The sequence below is a fragment of the Emydura macquarii genome, unplaced genomic scaffold, assembly GCF_026122565.2.
Source record: "Emydura macquarii macquarii isolate MOO-44397 ecotype Brisbane River unplaced genomic scaffold, CSIRO-AGI_Emac_v2 contig_1477, whole genome shotgun sequence".
Lineage (NCBI taxonomy): Eukaryota > Metazoa > Chordata > Testudines > Chelidae > Emydura > Emydura macquarii.
Genome location: NW_027131614.1, coordinates 20179322 through 20207309, shown reverse-complemented (window position 1 = coordinate 20207309; position 27988 = coordinate 20179322). Strand labels below are relative to the sequence as shown.

Genomic DNA, 27988 nt, shown 5'->3' with positions numbered 1-27988 from the left:
AGTCAAGCACATGAAACTTTATACTTCCTATTAGGTAGGAGCCAAAGAAATTGGATCCCAGTTAGCCAACTTGTGGGGAGGGTTCTTCCAGAGCCCTGGTCAAATCAACCAGCTGATAGCTGTCTAGAAGATACAGGCTAGGCGACATCAGAACTTTTGGAGATGGGAAAAGGAGACACTTTGCTCGATCCCTTCCTCAACCTGCAAAGCTCTTGAGCACTACATTAGAGAGATTTTTACAGGAGTGGAGCTCCTGAGCACCGCAGGAGAAAGGCTCCCCAGTGAAGGCCAGGAACCCTTTTAGAAGAGAGTCTCCCCATCTCCCCTTGTAAAGCTCAAGAGTTCTTTAAGGAAATAGGCTACTTCCTATCCTCTTCTTTGGCTCTCTCCTTTATCTCACTACTTCTTCTTCACTAGTGGACTTCCTGCACTCCACAAGAGAAGGGCTCTCTCTCTCTTTCGTCTGTCTTCCTCCTCTCCCACCTCCTGTAGAGATACTGAGCTCAACAGGGAAGAGACTTCCTCCCTGATGCCAAGTCCCAGAATTGCTCTGTCACAGCTCTCACAATATTTGGTTACCCAAGTAGAGTTGTAGAAGGTATTTCTTTTAGATGGAACTTTGTTTTAATGAGGATTGAACCAATTGTGTTTTGCTTTGCCTTATCCAAGGAGCGCGTAACCTAGTGGTCAAAGCAGAACACAAAGCTTCTTTATATAGTATGCCTTGGCTTTAGTGGGTGAAGAGCGTGCTCAGCACCTTGCAGAACTGGGCACCTATTTGGGAATGGCTTCAAGCCATGGAGCAAACAGTGCAAACTCTCCCTGTCCCTATTCCACACAGCAATGACCAGTGCTCTCTTGTCTTCGACATCATTACAAATATGGGACTGCGTGAAAGGATTCCAGTCTTCTCTTTCCACCTCTGTCACTGACTTTCTTTTTGACCTTGGGCAAGCCACTTAAAGTCTCTGTCTCAGTTTACCAACTCTAAATTGCATATAATACTCTTCATAAGGAAGTTGTGAGGGTTCATTAATTAATGTCTAAAGCACTTTGTGATCCTTCGAAGAAAGGTGCTGTGTAACTATAAAACAGTACTGTAATACACTAAACATTTTTATAGGTTTCAGCTTTAATCAAAGGTCATGTGGCTGTCTTAATTCACAGCCTCATCTAAACTCCACCTGTCAATTTCTTTTATTCTCAAAAGCTTCGGTTAGAACTGCTTGAAATGTTTTGAATGAAAAGTTTTGTTTCCTGCAAAAATGGCCTCTTCTGGAAACAAAAGTTTCACAAACTGTTGACTCTTTAAAATGTTTTTATATATGTGGTTTTTATCACCTTTTTCATCTAATTTGTTGTTTTAAAAGTTATCAGAATTGTTACTAAAATGGCTATTTGCTCCTTTTCCTAAATCTGAGTTTTCAGTAAATGAGAGATAACGTAATGTGTTAGATTAAAAAAGTAACAAATTTTTGAAAAAGCAAGAGATCACTTTGAACCATGTGAAATGGAAACAGCTTTGAAATCTGACAACTTTTTGTTTTTGCCCGACGCTGTTATAAATCCAATACAATATGTATTTTGTGTATAGTTTCTTTTATACAAAAAACCCAGAAAATAATTCACAGTTCTTTACAGTCTGAACAGGCAAATGCAAATAATGTGCCTGATTCAGCCATCTGGTTGCATCCCTGTGGCTTGCTGCCTTCCCTAGATGTTTATGCAGGGAAAGCAATACAAACACTCATCGCTGGGGAGGGCACAGGAGTGCTGCTGCTGAAAGGTACCTGAGAGAGATGCTGAGTGCATTTCCTGGGAGCCCTGGCCCTGCACCCTCCCTATCTGAGCCAGTTCAGTTTGTGGGCTGCACCAGGTGACCTCAGACTTCCCCCGTAAGGAGTCCAGATATCTTAGTCGTTATACCCACAGTCAGTGCAGAAGTTCTGATTCTGGGGGTTTCTGGCCTGACTTTTTCCAGCAGAACCCCGGAAATAAATTATGTCCAATGAACATAATTATGAATAGGTAACAGGTTTGTCTTATTTCAAGATTCAGTGAACAATTTCAGGCCTCCTAATTTTAGAATTTCAAGCTCTAAAAGAAAATCTGAGAATGACCCAAGACATTCCATATTAGGCTAATAGCAATATGTTGCTGGCACCATGAGGAATTAATGGAGATTCAGAAATATAGGCCCATGACGTAACTTCTTTCATATTACTCCTGTGTAGTGGCTCATATAGTTGACTATTCATGCTTTTCCTGTGTTAGGACAATGAAGATACTCTCTGTGAGCTACAAGTTCATCTTCAGCCAAATTGCTGCGCAATTCTAGAATCAGCCAGGAATCCAGGGCACGTGATTAAATTCAGTCATCAAGGCAAAGTAGTTGACGATGCAATAGGCTATGCAGGACTCTCAAGAGAATTTGTTGTTCATGTGAAGGTAAGGCTGGGGGAAAAAGATGAAGGAAACTAAAGTGTGCCAATAGTTTCCCTGTAAAGTCCACTGTACTTGAACACATCCCAGAAAACTGAAAAGCTGAAAGAGTGATCTCCTCCCACTAGGTGGAGCTAAAGACTGTGACTACAGTGTAACAGGGAGATATCACAATGTGAATCTTGGAAGTAAAAAACCTTCCAAAAAACAGGGTTGTACATATAATAGAGCTGGATGGGAAATTGTTTGCGAAGAAGGAGAGAACAGCTTGCTAGTCTGAAGGAACACTTATATGACTTGTGACAAAAATGTACATGAGTCACTTATCACCTTATATGTGGAAATGCACCTGTAGTGGTTTGAATTCCCCCCCCCCCCCCCCCATCTTTTGCTTAACTGCTGCTGTAAAACTACAACTACTGCAAGATGATGGAGTACATAAAGGTGAAAAATCAAAGGGGAGGAAGACACGTAATTTACAAATGGACATTTTTGTCTATCGATTTGAAGGGTGTGTTCCACAATGGTGCCATAATTCTGCTGACCACAAGTCTCTGCCAGGCTCTCTGCCTCAGGCCTGATGGGAGCTGCAGTGGAGCAGGAAATCAGTCTGAAGAATCCTATTGGAAAGTGCATAAGATCAGCTCTGGGGTTTGCATGATTGAGAGTCTGAAAAACCCAAAAATGTATCTGAGGATCAAGGATGGCAAGTGCAATGGAACAGTAAGCAGTTCTTGTTCATATTTGCCTTTTTAAATGTTTAAGTAACTTGCTAATGCCAGAGAGATGGAAGGAAATCTTTAAAGTCAGTAATATAATCCTCTGCATTATCCTCTGTTGTCTAAAATAGAGAATTTTCACATCTCCCATCCATCCATAAAACTGGCAGAACTGGGAAACTCTGCTTTGAAGACAGCCTAGACTTTGCCTAAACCGCTACATGAATCAGAACTCTTCTGTGTCATGCATGGTATTTCACTTATTTGGATCATTAGATCTCTATTTCTGGTCACAAAAGGAATAAATAGGTCCAACCATGAGGCTGTATTTATAAGATTGAACAGTTAGACAGCTTAGGCAATTTGCTAAAAACATAAAAAACAAACTGAATTGACACAATATTCAAGTCTTTATTTTAAAGTTCTCCAACTGTGTATCGCATTCAATTGTTGAACTTATATTTCTATATTTCATTTTTTCATAGGGGACGGGTGATGTGTACTGTCACTTTAAAATTGAGAAGAACTTAGAAAGTGGATCTGTGAGTCTAGAATCTGTGCAAAACAGAGGGATGTATGTTGGTCTCCAACCAGATGGCCAGACCAAGCCTGTTGTTCATACTGGAGAGAGAAACATTTTGTTCTACCCACGAATCATCAAATGTATGCAAGTTTGAATAGGAAAGCAAGCCACTGAGTATTTCACATGTTTATAACTGCACATATAAATATTTATGACCACAAAATTTAAGGCAAAAATATAGAGATCAGACTTGCTCTTGTATGTTTTAGTACTTTAAATGAGAATCATATCCCACTTGCAAATGATTCCTCCCATATACATTGGTAAATTTTATACCTCATTTTACTAACTAAGGAATGAAGAGGAAAATCTTGTTTTTGTTTTTTTCCTGAATAAATAAAACTTTGAGTGTGGGGATAAAAATGATGGGTATAACAGCTAATTGTTACATCTCCCTGATTCTCTGCTCAATGCCAGTGCCTGGTTAGAGCAGTCTGGGGGCAGCTCTACTATGTGCCAGCTGGCAGCAGTCACCACTCTCCAGCTGAGCACAACTTGAGTGTGCTCCAGCCGTGTCCCTCCCTAACCTTAATATGCCCCTCACCACTGAAGACTTCAAGAAATATGGCATAAGAGCCAGCTAGGCTGGTTCTATACTTGGAGAAGACTCTCTCTGTCTGGAAATCCCCAATGTGTGAGTGCAGTGGAGAATCTGCCCCACTATCAGTGGCTGCTAACTATGCAAACCTGAGAGCTTTGTTTTATACTTTCTGTGTTGCTCTAATTGTAACATCAAAGCACCTCCATATAGATTAATGAGTAAGTATCACAACATCCTTGTGAGGTAGGGAAAATATTATTATCCCTGTTTCTACAGGGGGGAAACTGCCACACAGAAAGATTGTGGCACTGTCAGGAATTAGAACCCAGATCTCTGAGTTCTCTGCCCTAACCACAGGCTGTACTTCCTCACAAATATCTGCCTCCTTTATTGAACTGTAGCTTTCACACACACAGTAGTTGTCTGCAGACCAGTTCAAAAGACAACAAGTCAGAACATTTGAACAGTATGAAACACTTTTCATCACTGGTAAACTAGGGAATAGCTTTGGAAATGTACATCTTGAAGTTTCAATTGGAATGTCTACTGGTAGTGGCAACCTGGCTAAATATTAATAACATTTGGGAGTTGCTGACAATCTGGAGTACATGAGCAGAAACAGCTGATCACCTTTTATCTTTTTTCACTTAATTGTCTGCTTCTTTATGAGGTAAAGAGTGAAAAGTTTAAAATAGATATGCTTTTTACATGGACATTGGGATAAATGGGAGCATGAAACTAGTCTTCAAGAACTAAAAGACATTAATTTGGGACTACCTTTTAAAATTAATGTATGACTGCTGTACATTATGGGCTGCACTAGGCACAGACACATTAGGGTGGGGGAGGTACTGGCCTGTCTAAGTGGCAGTGCCTGGAGTCATTATGCTTGGCTAGGCCCCAGTGCCACCAGAGTCATTGTCATTATTATTATTATAAGGGAAGAGTATTATGGGTAAGAGGTAGCCCTTCCTTCCTGTTTAAAAAAGGTATGAAAAAAGCTACGCTGTACTCCCCCGGGGCAACCTAACTAATGCTATCCCATGGCCAGGTGATAAAGTCACACCCAATCTAAAAATTCCCACACTGGGCCAATTGCTTCTAGCCACCTTGGCAGTGGAGAGCTGTAAATGAGCTTTCTGAAGTCTCCTGAGCAGGTGTACTGGAGGGTAAATAGCTCCCTGTAACTTGTCCCCCACACATGGGGACAGACATAATTCAGACTGTGAGTATTTGGAATTTCTTCTACTGATTCTTTTCTTATGTTGATCCATAGGGTGGATAACAAGAGCACCTAAACTGTTTTTCCCCCCCACAGGTTAAAACAGGTTATATTGATTAAAACTTCCCATGGTTCATTCTCACAACCCCATCACATGCAGAACTCCCGTGTCTTTGAAGGCTATGGAATTTTAACTGCAGGCACAGCCTTGTCTGCCTGTGAACTTTATAATCCCATATACAAAATGGAAATGGTTTCATATGATTAAAATGGCCTTCTTCTAAATTCACACTGCTTATGTGTTAATGATTACTGATTTATACTGGGATTTTCAAAGGAGCTGGGGCCCAGATCCTTAAAGGTATTTAGGCACCTAACTACCATTTGATTTCAGTGGAAGTTAGGAGCCTAAATAGCTTTGAGGATCTGGGCCTAAGTGATTTAAATTCCCAATTCCTGTTGAGTTAGGCAGCTAACTCCCTTAAAGTCCTTTGAAAATCTCATCCTTCGTTTTTTTCCTAAAAAAGGTTAGTTCTCAGTTCTGATGTTGTAGTTTAATGTGGTGACACATTATCCAATTTTCATCACACTCAGGGCTTATCTATGCAGACACTGAGTTTGCAGCAGACTGGGATGTTAATCTACCTTGCACTAGTCTGGCTACACACCGAAATGTCCATGGGGACTGTGTTGTCATGCACTAAAAGTTCTGTAGTGTGCTTTGATGTATCCCATAATGAAATATATGAGCCTATTGATAAAGATTTATTCCATTCAGATCCCTTTTTTAATTTTTCATTTGGTGTGCATCTGATAATCACTTGGCCAGTGACAGCATGGCAGAAACCAGTACAGTTACAGCTTTTTATGTCTTCTGGATGTTGGCTCTAAGATATTTCAGATAAAAAATGAAAGGTCTGATGGAAATGATGAATTGACCATCAAGCTTTGATTATAAATTGAAAGGCCTGTATTTTAGCCAGATACAAGCAGTATAAACTCACTGAGAATACCTCAATCAGCAGAGAGAGACTGTATTGTAATGCACAGTTTATATTATTATTTAAACAATTCCAAAGGTTCACAGAAGCATTATAACAAAAGTTATCATAAGCATGGCATCACTGGGAATTTAGTGCATGTACTGTGTGTGTGGTTGTGGAAGGAGGGGCAGAATATTGGCATCACTATACACCATGCAGAAGAGAGAGAAAAAGTTTCCTCCGAAATCCATGAAGAACAGGGTTTTCAATTGAAAGCCTTAACTAAAGCAATGCTAAATGGTATAACTATAATAAAACTAATTGCTACCCCATTATAGACTCGGGTCTCAAAGATAGTTCCTAAAAAACCTTGCTTCTCAATAAAAGAAGATAAAAGGACCTACTTGCTTTTTTTCAGTACAGTCAAGATTTGTCTCTTTACTATTTCATAGTTCAGAAATGACCACCGGCAGTTTTGTTTGAAGGAGATTTCAACAAATGGCCCCCTTTAAGAAAGAAAATATCAGTGTGGTGGTAGGACTTAACTTCAAGTAAACTGCATTTGAATGAGTCATTTGATTCATACATCAATGTTAAATTGTTGCTTAGAATCGCAAAGTGGTGAATGGATTTTATTGCCATGCCATTTTTTTTTCTTGTATGCCTGCTGCTAGCAATAAAAAATTATTACTTTCAGCTCTGCAATGCACAGAGAAAAGATTTTGGTATATCTTGGACATCTGACAATTGCAAGGTCTATTATTAGTGTTTATCATTGAAAACATGGGCAGCTTCTAAATAGGAGAAGCAAATGATTTTTAGGTAATGACGGACTTTATATTTTGTTATTTTAGTTGGCAGGGAAAAGCCTATGGGAACATCTGCAACTACCAGCCAAGAAAAAGGAGGGATCAGAGAATCTGAACACCAACCTGCAAAAGCTCAGAAGTCAGTGACTCAGAGCCCATCAGCTTCTCCACCCTCAAGTAAGGAATAGTTTTTAAAAGTCCATATTGCAGTACTGTGATTGGTCTGTCTTTGACGTAGCTTTGTGATGGCATGCCCTACAGACAACTCCGAATGGCTTTTCTAGACTGTTGCATTGTACAGTTTGGATACAAACCTCTGTTAACTGGGCATGTTGTCTGAAAAAGCAGTGAAGTTTATCATATTGGTTAGCCAATAGTCAGCATATAATTGATTTAACTAATTTCCCTATGCAGTTTTTGAATCAATGATTAGAATATAGCCCAGCTGTTTTTCCTCCTCATATGAGCCACTCTACATTCTATATACATGTTAATACAATACAGGGCCCAGTACAAAAGCCCATTGAAGTCAATGGAAATCTTTCCCTTTACTCCAGTGGGCTTTGAATGAGACACTTACTACCTTTTAAAACAACTCTGGATAGAGCTGCATCCTATTGTTGTGTATAATTTACTGGGGGGGAAGGGAGCACATATTTGACTCGGTACATACTGGCCTCAGTACTCTGATGCACCCAAATCTACTGGGTGTGGATGAGGAGGTCTTCTTCCCAGGACTAATTGGAGGAGGAGTTGTTAGTTGATCTGATCCATGTCTGCCTATAGCCCTCAAGGAGCCATCCATCAGCTGGGCATTGCTGAACCATTTAGCAATCTCCATTTTAAATTTTTTTTTAAAGGTTTCAGTATCTCATTCCAACCCTCTCCAATTTAAACATTGGGTTTTTAAGGGAATAATAATCAAAACAAAACAAAAAATTGTCCTGTATTTCTATGTAAATGTAAATATCTGCTCTGCAACCACAAAGATTACTGTTTGAAAGTAATTCTTGCCCTGGTTTTAGGATTATCACGGAACAAAATAATAAAAAAACAACAACTTGCAGCAGCTCAGAACTCAGTTTGCAAGATTTTCATGTTCTCTTCAAAGTCTAAATATTTCTGACTTAGCAAGGTCATGTATGCCAAGTGGGAAGCTTCTCAGAGGGGAGAATCTTGTTCTTGCTTGGTGCTGCAGAGTTCCCCTATTCAAGGAAGGGGTCAGGATGATGGGATGGGGTAGGGTAGGGGAACAGATCTCTGCTTTGCATGATCCAACTGTGTTCAGACATTGTGGGAGTACATTGGACTGTGGGAGTACATTGGACAGGGTGGAGAATCCACACTTATGCAATTCTCCCATCCTTCCCCTACCTCCATGGAGGGGACATGCTAGTGTTGCATAGCCTACCCTAGAGTTGTGCACTATTTGGCTTGACAACCTTTTCCCCCACCTCACCAGATAATAAATTGAGGAGCCCAATTGTCAAACTAGGGCCCTTAAATTGAGTTACCCAATTCTGCTTTTGGTTGACATTGATGGAATTTAGGTACCTTTATGCACATATGAACAAAATGCCAAATAATTTACAGGGTACCCAGATCTGAAAATTGGGAGCAATATGTCTTGCACCAGAGAAGACTTTAAATGCAATGCAAGATTAGGATTGCACCAAACTCTTCTGGTTTAATTAAAAACAGTGCAGTCTATTATTTCTAATTATTGCTAATTTATTTGTGGATAGCACAGATATCTTTGTGGCAGCATCACTCCTGTTTTCATTTCAGAACACTATTTCAGCTTTTGATCCATTCGGCTTCCCCTGGTATTGCACTCTTGTGCTCTGAAGTGTATAAATTCCCATCCAGGGTAATCGTCAAATCCTGTTTTCAGACTGAAATATCTTTAGCCTGTGATAAACAAATGCCATTGATTTACATTCCTACAAAGGAGCCATTTATAATATGAGACATAGAGTATGACTATTCTGAATATTAGACTATAGTAAGAATTATTTTCAAGGCAGGGGAAGTGTCTTCCTCTGCATTTGGGAAGCAGCTATGCACTCATTAGACTCTGCCATGATTTTTGCTTCCCTTGATCAATAATAGCCAGAGTCTGTTAACTTTCAAGGGCACATTGCAAGGTCCATCAGGAGATTGGTGAGGGGCAGGGATGAGCAGCAGTCTATGAGAGGCTCTGGAAGGGATTCTGCAAAGGGGTTTAAACTAAATTTGATTATCTCTGTTATTGCCAGGGTGATCTTTCAATATAGAACAGAGAACATTTAAATAAATTACATGGGCCTGATTGTAAGGCCGTTATGTTTGTTGTATAGTAGCTTATTTCACAAATAGTTCTGTCAATTACAGTGGGGCTACTCATGGAGTAAGGTACTTTTCCATGTGAACAAGGGGTCACCGTGTGACTATAAGTAATATATGTATATAAAATAATAAGAGTAATTTGGTGAAAGGAACTTTACTTTTCTGACCAATTGGTGATGTTATCATTATTGTATTGGGTAACTGCATATATGGAAAGCTGTGTTAATTAAAAAGTTATATAGTCAATTGAATCAACAATATTTATTATTATTATTATACTAAAGCAAATATTTTAGTATAATTTCATGATTACAACTAGTGAAGAGCAAACCTCATGAGGTTCAGTTCAGATCAAGCATCCAAAAATTTGTTTGTTCCGAGTTTGTTTTTGGTTTGAAATTTGGGCTTTTTAATATATACTTTACAGAACATGTTGCTCCTTATGGTATTTTCAGCCATGCTCAGAACAGCATTTCTTTTGACATTATTTGTTATTTCTACAGCACCGTAAGCTTCACTGGCACCTTACAGACAAATAGCAATGTACAAAAAAAGCAAACAAACAAAAGAGAGTCAGGCATTGCTCCAAATAGTTTACAATCTCTGGACCAAATTCAGCAGTCCACTCTAAGGTGCTATTTGGAGTTATTTCAGTTGAAGTGTTCCCTGAGAAAGGATCCCAGAATTTGGCCCTGCGTTATCTTAGACTTGGTTCTGTATCAAATTCCTTTAGGCATCTGAGGGACTCTCCATAGGTGCAGGGGGCTGTATTAGTGCAATCCAATGCAGAATCAGGTCTTTAATTATCTGAATCATTTGGTTTAAATGTGAAATTTAATCTGTTAAAGGAAAACCCTTTTCTCTATATATTTCTGTAGTTAAATAGGTTTTGGATACAAGTAGATCATACATTTGATACAATTGACTATATAACTTTCCTGATTAACCAATGCTTTTCATAAAACAGTTACCGATACACTAAAAGTGATATTTGAGGAACTTACTAAGAAAAATCAGGATTGTGTTTATTTGGTCCGTCTTTTCAGTTATCAACTTTGTTTCACAGACATTTCAAGTTAAGGTGGAATTTTTGGCTTATAAATACTTAATAAAAACAAATCCAAAGGATTCAAAGTCTTATCCTTCATTAAGTCTTCAAACTTTTAATACTAACACAAATGTACAATGAGATGAGTTATGGCTAGCATTTCAAACTTAACTTTGAAGTTCAGAGATTTTTCTGGTGTCTGTCACGTATAATGCTTTATTTTCATTTTCTTCTTCTGCTTAACAAACAAAAAGGAAATTGTTCTTGATATAAACAACAAAATACCCAGATATCAAAACCAGATTGGTTTTTAATCAACGTGGAACCTAAACAGTGTTATGTTGGTGGAAACTCTCTAAGAGAGAACATATTCTTCAGCTATTTACATTTTCTATCTTATTGTTCCAGTAGTGGATTGCATTATATTATAGGTGATGTATTTATGCACATGGAATGTTTATCCACTTTTTATTTTACGGCAATATTTTCCCCTTGGCCCAAACAGTTAGCCATAGATTGCAAACTCTTAAGAGCAGGGACTGTGTTTTACTATGTGTGTGGACAGCACCTACCTGTCATCACTATCATGATGTAGATAATAATATTTCAGACATATGACTGTTGCAAATCCATTTGAATTAGAAATACTCAAAATTATATTCCTTTCTGCTGAGACACCATTCATTCATGCTTCACTTCCAGGTTTGTCATCTGAGATTTACAAGTACGTCTTTATCCTCAACATTAGGCGAAAGATCAATGGAGGCTATCTTGAAATGAATTTATATCTCTTTGAACATTAAATTTGATCAGGCCATCAGCTTGTGAAACTGACTTGTGATTGACTTGGAACTGTTGTGTTCTCCTCTAGTGGCTAATCCACAGAGAGGCTAACAACCTACCACACCTGAAAGTCAATAGAGTTACTGCCTTTAACTTAAATGGCAGAAGTCAGTGCTTTGGTACTGTTGGCCTATGGCATGTTATGCTCAATTTGCGACCTGCGAGTTAGAATTTGATCTTTAAACACAGTAAAAAGTTAATTTTTTTTTAATGGGTGGTTGGATGCATTTGAAGAAGTATTGAGTGCAAAGCTGTTCTTCCATTTAATTTCCTCAGTCTTTTCTTTTTTATTTGAAACTTAGTTTGACTCTGCTTTCAGGCATTAGTGATTCTCTCAAATTTAGAATTATGGCACAAATCCAGGAAAGCACCTAAGCATAGGCTTAACTTTAAGTACATGAGTAATCCTATTGATACCAGTGCTGAATTATCCTAAATGCTGGAATAAATGAAAGGTACTCTGCTTTATAAAATTGTTTTAAAGAGCTAGTGAGAGCCTTCACACTACAAAAAACATAAGTCATGGTCCCATCCCTCTAAAGAAGTAGGAACCAACTTATTGTAAAAATAATAGAATCAGTATAGCACATGAGATGGCCCAGCACAGAAATAGCTTCTGCATCCAATGTCCCCTGCTCTATTTTCAGGCAGTGCAGTAAAGTACATAATACAAGATCTTGTCAGTTTCATTTTGCTACCCATGACAACAACAGATCCTGAATAAGAAATTTCCTTAACACCTGTCTAAAGAGCTGTTTGAGAAATATATGATTCAACTCACTCAAATTTAGCTTGCACATATTTTAAGGCAATGGGCAGCAATTTCAGTTTTACTGTATTGCTCTCTCCATTTTAAAATTTCTGACTTCATCTCCTGATTGTGACAATGCGTTATTCCACAATGAAGATAAGTTAAGAGATCTTAGTAGCTGGTATTTTCACTGAATCACAGAACATTGTAGGGATGGGGAGGCTAGTACACACTTGAGATGCTTGCTCTTTTCCAGTTTGATTCAGTAATTCCACTTCAGCTAACCAAAACGTTTTGGACTAGCCAAGAAACACAAATCAATCTCTTTAGGCTCCCTCACTTGCAGTGAAAAAATACAATCCTCTCTCTCTTATGTTTCCCTTATGTTCTGATGTTACAACAGAGACTGTGTCAGTTTCATGTCAATTCTGATTTACCACTAATGTTTTGTATTTCACAGAGGAAATGAAAAACACCCAAGGTACCAAATATCCCCTTCCTTCAGATGATGAATGGAAAGTGTCAGTGCTGACAGGAAATGCAGGAACTCAAGCAAATGTCACACTCTGGATATATGGAGACAAAGGAGTAGCTGGACCAATAACTCTTGGCAAGAACAACAGAGAGCAGCTCTTTCTTCCCAGGCAGGAGGATGAATTTCAGGTAGCTAATGAAGACTGAGAACATTATTTTACTGAATACCTTCCAAAGATAATTCAGTCATGTGCTAGGAAAAATGTTTTTTTTTCCTACGCTTACTGCATAAAATAAATCTATATCTAATGTCTCTGAATTCTGCATTAAATCAGCTAAATATATGTATATAGTAAGTGGCAGAGGAAATGCTCTTTTCTCTCATATCTTAGGCAAGCCGGGGAAATTGCAGAAGTAAATTGCTTTTTTTAAGGCCATTAGTTTAGGCAGTTGGTTGAAAGTAGACTTAGAAACCATCTACCTCTGTACAAATCATATCCACTGAAAGACGTGTATCATTTACAGGATCTTTAGTAATGAAATGCATTTTTGCATACACTGTTCTAAGCATGGCTCAAAAATGAGTACTATATAGTTGACTCTTTTATGAAAATTAACCTCGCTGTTTTCCAACTAACTAGTGCCATAATAAAGGACTGAAATCTAAAAATTTTTATACCTGGTATTGATAGATTACAATAACATACTTATTACATTGTCGGGATCCGATCCTGTTTATATCCTGCAATAAAAACAAAACGAGTTTTGCTGTTGACTTTATTAATATAATTAGAATCCAGTTTGTAAAGGAGGATGGAAGGAAGAAATTACTATTAACAAAAGAGCTAAAGCTTCTGTTGGTGCACACACAAACCTTTTGCAGGAGGCACTTATCCTCTTTTGTTGTCTTCCAACTGGTAGCCGTGTGTGAATGAATTAATCGGAAATGATACTTCCCATCACATACTAGAACTTGCAACTCAAACCAAGATCCATGTTGTCCATAATAATAATTAATAAGTACCTTGTAATATGTAATATGGCGAAGCATGAAGGCTTTGAGCTGTAATGTTAGTTTTGGAAATATGTACACTGTATATTTCACAGAGCTACAACCCACTGGGAACTCCTTTCTTCTCACTAGTGAATAATTCATAACCAATTTTGGGTAATAGCATGTCTACAATATTAACTTGTCTCCCTATCCATAGATTCCCTAAGATATGGACCAACTGTCCTGCTATAAAATAGATATCATCCATTATAGCTGTGCCCTGTGGATTTTGATCTTGATGAAAAGAAGAATCTCTCCATCAGCACCACGGGCTGCTACACTCCTCACACTGATGGTCTGGCTTTCAGGCCTTACGTAACAAATATCACTAAAAACATTTCCCCTCGTTAGCTGGCAGTAGACAAATCCATCAAAAGCTAGCTAATAGTAAAAACTCTTTTTGAAAGTGACATTGTTTTGTACCAGTGGATATAGCAATGAGTATAGCAGTCGACTAAAATGGGGCCAAGATGACAAGCTTGCTTTTATTACTGTTTCTATTTGCTTGTATCTTTGAGCCTGACATGTTTCCACTCACACTTTGCTGAAGCTGGAGACATCACTTTTTCATTTTTAAAATGATCGACTTCATCAGAGGTCTAGCCAGGAGTTCTAGGAAGAAAACTGCCTCAGACAGCATTATAGTAACTCAGGGCAATTTGAATCTCTTTCCTAAAGCGTCCATATTTCCAAACCCATGCAGACAGCTGTCAAAAAGTGGAAATACCCTTGCCTCTATAAATAAAAGGAATCACATCCCTTATTCATGTAAGTAGACATTATCTGTTGAATCCCTTTTGAGGCTAGTCACATGAGAAGAGATTGCTTGGGCATATACCTTGTATACTAATGGATACGATTGGCTATACTCTTTTCTAATAATTGTATCAAAGGGAGTCTTTCTTTTGGCCAGATAAATAGGTGCTAATCTTATTCTAGGCAGAGGTCATTCCTTACATGTCCATAAAGGCCAATATATTGCCTATTGACACTGACACAAAAGAGGGCAGGCAGGCCAGCCAGTTGAATCATTAACCAATTGGGATGGAAAAAGATAATGAAGATAGGCACAAAACATGACAGTAATACATCTTATGAGTTTTTTAAATGAAAGGATAATATATCAGGTTGTTCCATTTTATAGGACATTTTATAGTCTTCTTTCCAAGTGCATAAACTACGACATTGGTAGTTTATTGATTCAGAACCAGGTTATGACACCCTTACTCTAGTATCATCATATCACGATCCCATTGACTCATGTGCAACATGAATGAGGGTATCAGGATCTGAGCCCATAGAATTAAATTACTGCTGAATCAAATGGAGAACCATTGACCATGACAACAACATCATCTTCTTCTAAGTGCGGCAATAGATTTTGTTCTGTTAATATAATTAAAGTTTCCCTATCTACCCACTCAGCCCAATAAACCACTTGGAACCACCAACTGTCTCCCCATACCCTGTGAGCTGCTCAACCCATGGGAATCTCAAGGAAAACAGGAATATGTGTTAACATTATTATCTTAAACTTTCTTTGTATTGGTCATGCAAAGTGTGATGGGGAGCAGTGCAATTTTCTTATAAAAGGGTCTAAGAGACAGGTGGGCGTTGAAATAAGAGTTGGGGAAATATTAAGCTATGATGGGAGACAAGGAAACTTTATTTTTATTAATAGAAATAGAGAGTAGGTGGATAATATATGTGTGGAGATTTTTAACAGAAAGGCTAAAAAGAAAACGATTTAAAACCATTGAAATAGCTCTTTGGGATTTGAACCAACAGTGAGCTGAGCTAGGAAAAAGGAAAATATGACAGAGGATGCTGCCATCAACCTTTTATTCAGAAGGACACTCACTGAGAAATAATCTGACAGTAAATGTGCTTTTCAAGTGTCTGAGAGCCTCTACTTCTAGTGCAATATATAGGATGTGAAATGGTTTGTGTTCGATTTAAATAACGGTAACAGTTCAGCATCAAAAAGATCAGACAAATGGGATAGAATTGGGCTATAAGAGTATCTTTTATACTAAAGGTTTTACAAAATGCTTTACAGAATACAGGTTCTAGTGACATGCAAACTGTAAGCAATCAAAAAGTTAAGATTACATCAGTGACTTCTAAAGGTTTATAGATCTCTCTCTACCATTTTTTGGCCTTTGGTATCCTCCATACAATTATGTGACCAATATTAGGATTTGTGTTAGAAGTTATTCTAACTGTGTTGCTCTAATGCATCATGAAAGATGTTGTTTTACTGCATGGTTTACATTTCCTTATTCATGAACGGACAGATGCTCTGTTGTTTGTCCAAACAACTCTGCAAAATGGCCGCAATTTCTGTAAAGTACTCCTAAGTCTAAGTCAGGGGCACCATTTCAGATTTTGGTAGGATGGGCCAACTTTAACCATGATTCCAGGGACTACTTAGGCACCTGAAAAGTAGGTGTTTTGCAAGTAGTAAGTTAAAAATTTAGCTGACAGGAGCACTGTACCAAATTCCTATATAAAGAAAAAAAAATAAACCCCAAGTAAGCCATATTTTAAGTTTATTTATAAATTTAGAACAATCAGGAGATAATACAGCAAAAAATTCCCAATCCCAAATCTGACTAGGCAGATAATAATGACAACACTAATTTAGGCCACTGCAAATGAAATAATTTTAAAAAGTTTAATGTAGTTTGTAACTACTTATGTGCTTTACTTTCTGCATTTCTCTAAGCGTAGATAATGGGAAAAATCAGTTGTTCTACTTGTAATTCATGTCACTTTCAATGTCCCAGTAAGTGCTCCAATGTTTGGGTTGCAAACACTGCACAGGAATCTTGGTCTAAGAACTATTTTCAGTCAGATACATAGACTTTTTAAAAAGGTTTGGAATCTTTTTTGTAGTCTATGGTTTTATAACTTTGATTTTTTTTAAAAATAAGTCACAGGTGCTGGAACTAAGGATACTGGGGGAGGGGAGCAGCATCCCCTGGCTTCAGTTTTCCATTCTATACAGGGCCAGCACAATGGCTGCATGATCTCTAGATTATTTTGGGGCATGATATTTTTGGAGATCTTTCCATCACGAAAGAAATTTTCAGATTATGTATTGTAACTTGATCATCTTTCACCACTAACAGAAATGAGCTGATGCTAAACTACAGGGTTAAGATGAACATTTAAAAGTTTTCAAGGGGGAAAGTAGTATTAGAGAGAAAGCATGTGCATTAATTAACAAATGAAGGAGGGGTGAAATTAATGATGGCTCAAAAATAGCTGACACCCCAAACTTTAAAAAAATCTCTTAAAAAATCACTATCTGGAGTGTAATTAAATGATGGATGTTAGCAGCATGGATCTATAATGAACAAACTTTGACAGCCAAATCTTACAAATTTTTCATATAGGCTTTGATTTATGTGCACTGAAGGTTTTAGACAAATAATTATGATAAATAAAAAGGATTAAGTTGGAAGGAGGTTTCTAGTGTGTAGCTATAAGGATTTGAGAGTGTAAACAAAACTTTAATGAAATTCACTGAGGTACTCAAGTTTATGAGACTCTGGCCCCCCTCAGAAATATTAAAGAGTAAGTACAAGACAAGAGGAGCTAAGATTACTCACCAGGACAAGGACATACAGCACAAGAAGGACATACAGGACAACTAAGTACTTACCAGGAAAAGAAAGACATACAGCACAGCAGACACACAGCTACAATGGCTGCTGGAGGGCAGCAATAGCTTGTATCTGCGCATCCAAAGGACCAGCAACTTCTCAGAAGGTATTCTGGGGAAAAGGTCCTAGAAAAGTGCAACTCTGGGGAGATTTAGTGAGATCAAGGCATTCACAGCATTTGTATGTAACAGCCTATGTGAACCCATTGGTAACCTGACCCAACCAAAGCCCATTAAAGGAAAAGGAAAGATTCTCACGATGGGATTAAATGACAGAATAAATGGCCACACTAGGTACTACTATTCGCTAAAGAATTAGAGCATTGGAAAAAATGGGGATGTTTTAAGTGTAATTTAAACAATATTGTGGTGTGACAGCATTTACTTATTTCTTCACAGCAAATAAAAAAAAAAAAAATCCCAGGTGGTCGTTCTTCAGTGCTGCTCTCGCAGCCTGAAACTTCCAAAGCTGGGCTGTCTGTGAGAATAATTATCACCTGAATGTGCCTGGGCTGCTGCTGTTGTGCTGTGTCTACTGGTGTCACAAGGTCAAGGAGCTTTCCTCTGCCTTTTTAACATGTCAGTGTGAAGCTGGGGGCAGATGATGGTGAAATCTGCAGCATCTTCAGACTAAGCACAGATCCTGCTGAGAGTTTGCTTTCCTTCCACCAGCTGAGGCTGTTTGTTCTTCTTCGAGTGATTGCTCCTATCCATTCCACTATAGGTGAGTGCACGCCTCCGTGCATGGTTCCCGGAACTTTTTTCCCCTTAGCAGATCCCTTAGGGCCGGCTCCGGCACCCCCTGTTGCCCCACGCACATGCTGCGGTATATGAGGCACTGCCGGTCCTACGCCCCCTCAGTTCCTTTTTTCCACCCGTGATGGTTGCTGGGACTAGCCTTGCTCTCTGCAAGTACAATTTCCCTTCTTTGAACTGTTGTTATTCTAAGTAGTTTAGTTAGTGAAGTAGTTAAGTGTTGATAAGTGTAGTTAGAGATAAGGCAAGTCCCTTCCCGCTCATCGACCTCCACGACTGCTGCCTTAAGTGCTTAGGGCAGGTACACAGAAAAGACAAGTGTAAAATCTGCAGGGCTTTTAAACCGAGGACTCAGAAGGACTGAGAAATCCAGTTAAAAGCCCTGCTAATGGAGGCAGCGCTCTGCCCAGCGTCCGAGCCGGCTCGCTCCACCTCGGCACCAAGCGCGACCTCAGTGCAGAGTGCACCACCAGCACTGGCCTCAACCCGGCACCGAGTGACATCACTGGCACCAAGAAGGAAGGAGCAGCACGTGGAATGCAGACACTCCCCTGCACTGTCGGTACAGGCAGGATCGAGTACAGAGATGCACTGAACTTGGCCTGTCGAGACTTTCTCTGGTGCCTGTATCTCCGGTCAGGGAGCCTCCCCCGACTCCTGGGAGTGGGAGAGTGCCCCTGCCAAAACCGTTGACGCCGGAGGCTTTTCAGGCAGCAAGAGCCTTGTTGGCCTTGACTATGCCACCTCTGCCCTGCCCCCCCGACCGAGGGAGAAGGGGCCAGTGTCATGGGGGAAACCCACATTGGGTCCCCCTGAAGGGCAGTGGAGATCCCCGGTATGGGAAGGAAGATCTCCGCTGGATGGCCACTCGGGGTAGAAGATGCTCCCACAGCAGTCGCTCCAGGTCGGCGTCATTGAGCCAACCTGCTTCGACTCAGGACGAGGAATCTCCCTCTCGGCGCGGATGTCGATCCCCAGTACCGGGGACAGCGCATACCAGGAGGTAGCACCAGTCAAGGTCTGCCAGGCGATGCTCGGACAGCTCCCGTTCCAAATCCCCAGCACTGTGGAGTTTGCCCACATCGAGGCAGCTCAGAACCAGTCACCGCCCGAGGACCCAGCACCGCGCAGTCCACAACGCAGGACCCGGTCGCCGGAGTACGGGTTGGCACCACAGAGTTCGGAGCGGTGCCGATCCCGGTCTCCGAAGGAGTCTGCGGGGCTGCAAGGCAAGCAGCATCACAAGTCATCGGTATCGAGATGACACTCCGGTACCTCCAGTTCTTTGGAGCGCACCTCTGCTCATCAGCACCGCTCGCTGCGACGGAGGCGATCCTCGTCGTCCTCCAGGTCGGAGGCATCGAGAGGACAGTTCCCAGCATGGAAGGGTACCCAGGACTGAGGACATTCATGGCACTGCCGCTCCTGTGGCTTGAGGTCTCCCAAGGGGGACAGTCATCGAGAGAGCTGACGCCCCCACAAAGCGTCAGCCTGTGGCGCAGTCAGCCCCGGGTTGGCTCCAGGGTCAATGGCTGCAACAATGACCTTATTGGGCCCCATGGGGTATCCAGATGGGGCCAGAGCCCCAATCCATCCTGTCATCGGAGGTGCAGTCCATGCCTCCGGCACAGGAGAAGGCCCATAGATGCCACTCCTCGGACGAGGAGTCGGGCCCCATGGAGGGACCCTCAATGGGTGCAACCCTTCGCCATGAGGGGGTGCACCCGCAGGACGCGCCTCGGCAGTCCTCTTCCTCCTCACTGGACGAGTCAGTCTCCTGGGACCACATGGCGCCACTGGAGGATTTCAGGATGCACCAGGAGCTGCTCAAGAGGGTGGCCTTCAACTTGGGGCTGGAGGTGAAGGAGTTGGAAGAGGCCGATGATAGCCTTGTTAATGTGCTGGCAGAGACTGCCCCAGCGAGAGTGCCCCTACCAGTCCACAAAAGGGTCCTCAAAATCGTAAAGGCCCTATGACAAACCCCTTCCTCGGTTGCCACTATGTCAAAGGTGGCCGAGAAGAAGTTTTATGTCCCAGCCGAAGGGTTCGAATATCTGTTCACTCACCCCGCCCTGGGAACCCTGGTGGTAGATGCGGCCAACCAGCGGGACAGGCAAGGCCAGCCAGGGCCCACTCCCAAGAACAAAGACAACAAAAAGCTGGATTTGTTTGGGAAAAAGGTTTATTCCACGGCAAGCCTGCAGTTCAGGATAGCCAACCACCAGCCCCTCCTAGGTAGATATAATTTTAACTTGTGGGACTCCCTCAGGCGGTTCGCTGAGGTCCTGCCCCAGGACCAGGCCGCAGAATTTACCACCATTGTGGAGGAAGGAACCACGGTGGCTAGGGAAGCGCTCCAGATGCCAAGTGATGCTGCTAACTCAGTGGGTAGGGCCATAGCCTTTGCCATCTCCATGAGAAGGTGCTCATGGCTGAAATCCTCAGGCCTGTCCCAGGAGGTGCAGCAATCGGTCCAGGATCTCCCCTTTGATGGGTCGGCCCTATTCTCTGACCAGACCAATGCAAAGCTGCACAGTCTGAAGGACTCCAGGGCCACGCTTCGTTCCCTGGGCCTGTACCCGCCCCAGGCTTCCAGGCATCAGTCACAGCCCCAGGTGCAGCAGCAGCCAACGCCTCTGCCTAGGCCCTTTCAGCCCTATAGAAATTGGGACAGAAATAGGGGGTTTAGAAGGCGGAATCATCCCCCCAGCTCATCCTCAGCCCCCCAGCAGGGGCCCCCCAAGGGATCGGGTAACCGAAGGAGATGGTTTTGATGGTGCACCTGAGGGCGGCGCCCCGATTGCTCTCCTGGATCTGTCCCGCCCCTTCCTAAACAGAAGAAGGCCCTTCTATCTTGACTGGGCAAAGATCACGTCAGACCACTGGGTCCTTGGGATAGTCTCAGGAGGCTATGTCCTACAATTTACATCTACTCCCCCCAATAACCCCTCCCTACGTCCCTCTTCAGGGACCCCTCTCATGAGCAACTCCTCTTGCAGGAAGTGGACACCCTCCTCAACATAGGAGTGGTAGAAATGGTCCCCCAAGACAGAAGGGGGAAGGGGTTCCATTCGAGGTACTTCCTCATCCCAAGGCAAAGGGGGGTGTGAGACCCATATTAGATCTGCATCGTCTAAACAAACATGTCAAATGACTCACATTTTGCATGGTTTCCCTAGCTTCCATAATCCCTTCCCTGTATCCAGGAGACTGGTATGCCACCCTCGATCTCAAGGACGTATATTTTCATATATCTATCCTCCCCAGCCACAAGCAGTTTCTTCGCTTCATGGTGGCTGGCTCCCACTACCAATTTACAGCCCTACCCTTTTGCCTATCTTTGGCTCCCAGGGTGTTTATGAAGTGCATGGCGGTAGTGACTGCCTGCCTGAGGCAAAAGGGTGTGCACATTTTTCCTTATCTGGATGATTGGCTGATCAGGGGCAGGTCCAGGTCCTAAGTGCAAGAGAGCGTGACCCTCTCTTGCTCCACATGCAGCAGGCTGGGACTGCTCATAAATGAGCAGAAGTCCACACTAACCCCAGTACAATGCATAGAATTCATTGGGGCCACCCTGGACGCTTCCCAGGCCAGAGTCTTCCTGCCTCAACCACGTTTCGAGGCGATGGTCTCTATCATCTCCCAGCTGCACCAATACCCCACAACAACAGCCAGGCACTGCCTACAACTATTAGGCCACATGGTAGCCTACACGTACGTAGTGAGACTAGCTCGCCTGAGGCTTAGACCACTTCAGGCGTGGTTGGCCTCGGTATATGTGCCGAGCAGACACCCACTGGATCGAGTGGTCACAGTCTCCCCACCCGTCCTAGCCTCCCTAAACTGGTGGCAGACTCCCAGGGAAGTGTTGAAGGGCATCCCATTCAGAGAACTGGTTCCGTCGGTCACCCTAATCTGCGATGCCTCGGATGTGGGATGGGGAGCCCACATCAGCACCAACCTAGGCACTCAGGGGTTCTGGTAAGGAGAGGAGAGGCACCTGCATATCAACATGAAGGAGCTGAGGGCCATTCACCTAGCAAGTAAGGTGTTCCTCCGATTCCTGACAGGCAGAGTGGTGCAGGTGCTGACGGACAACACCGCAGCCATGTTTCACATAAACAGGCAGGGGAAAGCACGCTCCTCAGCCCTCTGCGAGGAAGCCATCTGTCTGTGGGACTTTGCCGTGAGGCACAATTTCCACTTGACTGCCCCTCATCTCCCGGGAGTGAGGAACGACGAGGCGGATCGCCGCAGCAGGTCGTTTCTACCTCGCCACGATTGGTCGTTGCACCCAGAGGTAGTGACTATGATCTTCCAGAAGTGGGGTGTTCCCCAACTGGACCTCTTTGCATCGGCCAGGAACACGAAGTGTCCAAGGTTTTGCTCACTCCAGGGTCGCGAGACTGGGTCGATTTCCGACGCATTCCTCATCGACTGGACAGGGACCCTCATGTATGCGTTTCCGCCCATTCCGCTCCTGCCTAAGGTCCTGCTGAAAATAAAGAGGGACAGGGCGGACGTTATCCTCATCGCTCCGGCCTGGCTGAGACAGCACTGGTTCAGCATGCTGCTGGACCTTTCGATCACCCCGCCCTTGGAGCTCTCGAGATGGGGCGACCTTCTCTCCCAGGACCATGGTCGCCTCTTGCACCTGGACCTGGACTCCGTGCGCCTCACAGCCTGGAGGCTCTGTGGCTGACGGAGGGAGAGAGAGCCTGCTCGATGCTGGTCCAACAAGTCCTGCTTGGCAGCAGGAAGCCTTCCACATAGGTCGTGTATCGGGCTAAGTGGAGGCGGCTTACCTCTTGGGCGGAATCCTGGGGCATTCTGCCCCACCGATTGCCTGTACAGGCGATCCTGGAGTACCTGCTCCAGCTAAAGCTGCAGGGTCTGGAGCTGGCCTCATTGAAGGTTCACCTGGTGGCCATTTCAGCCCTCCATCAGCCACTAGAGGGGAGATCACTGTTCTCCCATCCCATGTCGGTCAGGTTCCTCAAGGGGGTGGAGAGGCTTTATCCGCAGGTCCGTGACCCGGTGCCTCCCTGGGATCTCAACCTGGTCCTCTCGAGACTGACGGGGCCCCCCTTTGAACCCATGGCTTCATGCCCTCTGCTCATGCTTTCATGGAAGGTAGCATTCCTGATGGCCATTACCTCATCTAGGAGGGTCTCTGAGATTAGGGCGTTGACCTCGGAGCCCCCTTACACAGTATTCTAAAAGGATAAGTTGCAGTTGAGGCTGCATCCAGTCTTCCTGCCCAAGGTGGTTTCCCAATTTCATTGTAAACAAAATATTTTTCTCCCCGTGTTTTTCCCCAAACCTCATGGTTCAGAGGAGGAGAGGAGATGGCATTTGCTGGACGTGAGACGAGCCCTGGCCTTCTATATCAAGCGTACAAAGCCGTTCTGGAAATGGACACAGCTCTTCGTCGCAGTGGCTGACTGGATGAAAGTGGCTGACTGTCTCCACCCAGCGCATCTCCTCGCGGATTACATCGTGCATCAAGTTCTGCTATGAGCAGACGAGGGTGCCACTTCAGGGATCCATCACAGTGCACAGTGCACAGAGCTCAAGCCTCGTCTACAGCCTTCCTGGAGAGAGTGCCCCTGCAGGACATCTGCAAAGCTGCCACCTGGCTGTCAGTTCATATCTTCACGTCCCACTACGCCATCGTCCAGCAGGTGAGAGAGGACACGGGATTCGGCAGAGTGGTCCTGAGGGCAGCTCACCGCTAACTCCGACCCACTTCCAAAGGTATTGCTTGTTAGTCACCTATAGTGGAATGGACATGAGCAATCACTTGAAGAAGAAAGCAAGGTTACTTACCAGTAACTGATCTTCGAGTTGTGTTGCTCATATCCATCCCACAACTCCCCTCCCCCTCTGTCCCCACTTCTGGAGTTGGCAGAAAGAAGGGACTGAGGGGGCATAGGGCCGGCAGTGCCTCATATACCGCGGCATGTGCGCGGGGCTCCAGGGGGCGCCGGAGCCAGCCCTACGGGATCTGCTAAGGGGAAAAAAGTTCCGGTAGCCGTGCACAGAAGCGTGCACACACCTATAGTGGAATGGACGTGAGCAACACATCTTGAAGAACAGCAGTTACTGGTCAGTAACCTTGGCTTTTTTCAAGATTGAAAAATGCTGCTAGGCTCCCAGCCCTGCTATTGGCAATTCCATATGCTGCAATCCTATTGGCTGAGCAAAGATTAGGCCAGGGAGGGGAGGGGGGAAGAGGAGCAAGCAAAGTAATTGCACTGCTTGGAGTTCTGCCTCCTGAGGGAAGGGGTGGGGGGAAGTTGCTCCCAGCTGTTCTGATGAAAAATCAGAATAGGGCAAATGCTATACCCAGCCATACCTAAATGGTGCCCTTGGTCTAAGTGTACCTCTGTGATTTGACTGCACTTTGATTAGCTGGTATATTCCAGAAGGGAAAGGGGATTCTCCATTCCATGTCAAGTCTGCTCCGGTCCTAGATCTAGGATTCAGAAGGTCCAGCAAATTCATATTCTTACACTGGCATCTCTGCTCTTTATTTTCTGAGCTGAGTTAAAGGGAAATTGCCAACATTGAGGGATTAAGATTCCTCTTTAGGATGCTGAATTGAATTATATTGTGGTCACTATTATTTACAGTTGCCCCTTGAACCAACCTCTGTGTGTTACTTAGTCTTAAGTCAAGAGTAGCCTTTCTTCTTATGTGCTCTAGAATACCTGTTCCAAGAAGCAAGTGTTTAAGGTGTCACGAAATTGCTTCTCTAAAGCTTCTTTCATTGTGAGAAATGGCCAGTTTATATGTAGGAGACTGAACTTGCTTTCTGGTTCTTCTTTTTTAGATATCGATCCCAATCCTGTATTGGGATTTGCTTGAACAGATCCCTAGGCCTGTGCATACATCAGTGGGACTTGGAGCACATGCAGGGTTCCATGCTAGTAGATCCCAATGCCGGAGTGGGGCATGAGTTTTCTTTTCGATCTTCTTCACTGTTGTGTACTCAATAACTTTTTTCCTCAACAGGAGGTTGATGGTATATTTGTATTCTTATGATTTGGGATTGGTATTCAGACAGATTCTATTGTATTGTCCTGTCTGCTAAAAAATTATTAGCCTGATTCTCTTGTCACATTAGTTTTACACCAGGATCACTCCTGGAGTCAATCCTGATTTACACCATGCAGGTGAGAGGAGAATTAGGCTCTAAGATTCAATGGACTCTTTTAGATGTAGTGATAATCTCCCACTTCTATAAACTAATCTGTCCTACCTAGCAAGATATTACTACATTCCATTGATTTTTTTTGACATTCCCTCATATGTCAATAATGCCTGTTATATCAGTGTCCTCTTCCACTGCCAGACATTGTAGTTTATCTGTTTTTGCTTTTAACCTTTTCACATTGATATAGTCTGTTTCAGTTTTCACTTTTAATGGTGTCCATATTACTATTCAACTTCATTATATGACACTCTTTGACTTTTCCAGAATGTCCTTCTGATGTAAACCAGTCCCTCCTCCGGCTCAGCTGTAATTTCTGACCTGTCTTCTACTGGACAGATTTATTTTTGTATCACTCATTTTCCAGCTTTATCTACTCTTTTTTCTCCAAGCTACCAGTTGGAACCATTTCAAAAATATTATTAATTTTCTGTGCTGGCATCTTGGTTCCACTGGGGCTAAGCTGGAAACCATCCAATTATATTGGAGCCCAGGCAGAAGTGAAACTGAGCAGCCTATTTTCAGTGCCAGATTTTGAAAAGGGGCAGTACAAAGTTTGCCTGAAAAAAATGCATGAATTGTTGCATGCCTATCTCTGTAGGTAGTACAATTTCTCAGGAAAATTGGGAAAGAATTACAGTTGTACATGTGGACTTTATGCCTAATTTTTTCAAAAATATGGGCCTCGTTGGCCAAGCTGAATGAATGGCAAAAAGTTTAAACACAGCACAAATGGCTAAAAGTACATTAGTCTTTTAATTTCTTTCACTTGCAATAAGCTAAGATGCAGGAAAGGAAATGTTTAGAGTTTGTTAGGATTTTTTTTGTTTGTTTGTTTGTTTTTCAAAACTATCACGAAAAGAGAGCAGCGTGGGCATAAAATCCAGACACCCACTCTTATTGTGAAAAAGCTTCTCACGCCACATGTAGGCAAGTAGAATTTTGTAAGGCGGCCTTCTAATCATGAATCAGCTGCCCAGTCAGTTCTCCAATCATGGCTTTGGTTAAACAGCCTCTAACCTTCACATCACAAGCCGAGCAAGCCTAAAGTAAAGTATGGATCTTCAATGCTTGATCCTTACTTACATGTTGTACTATTTTGTGTTTAAATTCAGGTTGAAATAAAAAATATTGGAGAATTCTATAAGATAAGAATAGGACATGATGGAACAAGTGAACAATCAGAATGGAAGATACAAAAGGTAAGATTTTTATGGTTAATTTGCTAATCGGTCTTCAGCATAATTAGTGAATTAATTCATGTGACTATGGAAAATCTTGGAAAACCTGAATGGCATGTTGGTGGATAATTAAAATAATAATTAATACTTATTTAGCACTTTTACTCTTTGTAGAGAAGAGTAAGTATCATTTCTCCCCATTTTACAGATCAGATAACCAAGGCAGAAAGTGATTTAAGGGACTTTCCCAAGGTCACTAGGCAAGTCAATGTCAGAGTCAGGAACAGAACACACTCTGAGCTCTGTCCATTAAACTATTGCTGCACCAAATTGACTGGATAATGCCTGGTGTATCCTGTGCTCACCAAATGGGCCTTTACTTTACTCGTTAAAGTATCCAAATTCATTATAAAAATATATTAATAATTAGCTATAAGAAACTTGACACAGGGCATTTTCTGGCGTGTGGTGACAGTTTGGTATAATTTACTCAGTTGGTCACTGATCCCAAATTTGTTGGTATTGGTTAAATCACTGATTTTCAACCTTTTTTTCTTTTGTGGACATGTAAAAATGTTGACTGGATGTGTAGACACCTTTGGAAATGGGGGTCCACAGACTCCAGGTTGAAAACCACTGGGTTAAATGAATCTGTAGCATAAGACAGCTGAAGACTAGCTGACATACATATCTGCAATGAAAGACCTTACTGAATGTCAAGGCAACATGGTAGAATGTTTTATTTGCAAAAACAATGAAAACTTGAGATTTTATCACTGGTGCAATTTTTTTTGGCACATTTCTGCTTGTTTTGTCCAACCACAGAATCCTTTGATCAGGGTATATACTGTACATCATAGAAAATGTAAATAATTACTTCCCAGGGCCAATGAGAGATTCTTTGACTATGAGACTCGGGGGGAGTGAGGGAGATGAACTAATTTTGTAGTTAACTAGGGCATTCAGAGAGGGTGAAATTACTGACCAATTGTGCAATCCCAAAATACATAAATGCATTATCACTGTCAAGTGACATTATACAGTTTATAAAAGGGATGGGCAAGAGCCAAAACTTTGGATTCGAACTCCCCCAAACTTGGCATTGTTAGCATTTTTTTCCTAATGTGCCAATCACTGTTGTATCTAGGTGCTAATTTTGAAGTATTGATACTCTGTCGAATTTTGCATCCTAAAAAATGAAACTTCATTTTTCAGTTTGCTGTAGATTGTTCTTATATTACCTTTAGAAACTGGCTGTGAAAGGTCACAGAATTTCAACTGCACCATGGACAACTGCATGGGAAAAAAGACCAAAGTTTGTCTACGAATAGGCCAGTCGTATCCTTGCACACAATAATAATCATGCTT

At 42.3% G+C, this 27988-nt stretch overlaps 1 protein-coding gene across 1 annotated transcript in view; it reads left to right on the top strand.

Moving 5' to 3' along the window:
- RP1 (RP1 axonemal microtubule associated) overlaps positions 1–27988 on the top strand; it is a 307648-nt gene that overhangs the window by 105740 nt on the left and 173920 nt on the right. The window contains exons 14-19 of the mRNA XM_067553867.1: positions 2275–2448; positions 2953–3165; positions 3647–3824; positions 7345–7476; positions 12730–12932; positions 26555–26641. Coding sequence (XP_067409968.1) covers positions 2275–2448; positions 2953–3165; positions 3647–3824; positions 7345–7476; positions 12730–12932; positions 26555–26641 — 987 coding nt within the window. The remainder of the gene's footprint in view (positions 1–2274; positions 2449–2952; positions 3166–3646; positions 3825–7344; positions 7477–12729; positions 12933–26554; positions 26642–27988) is intronic.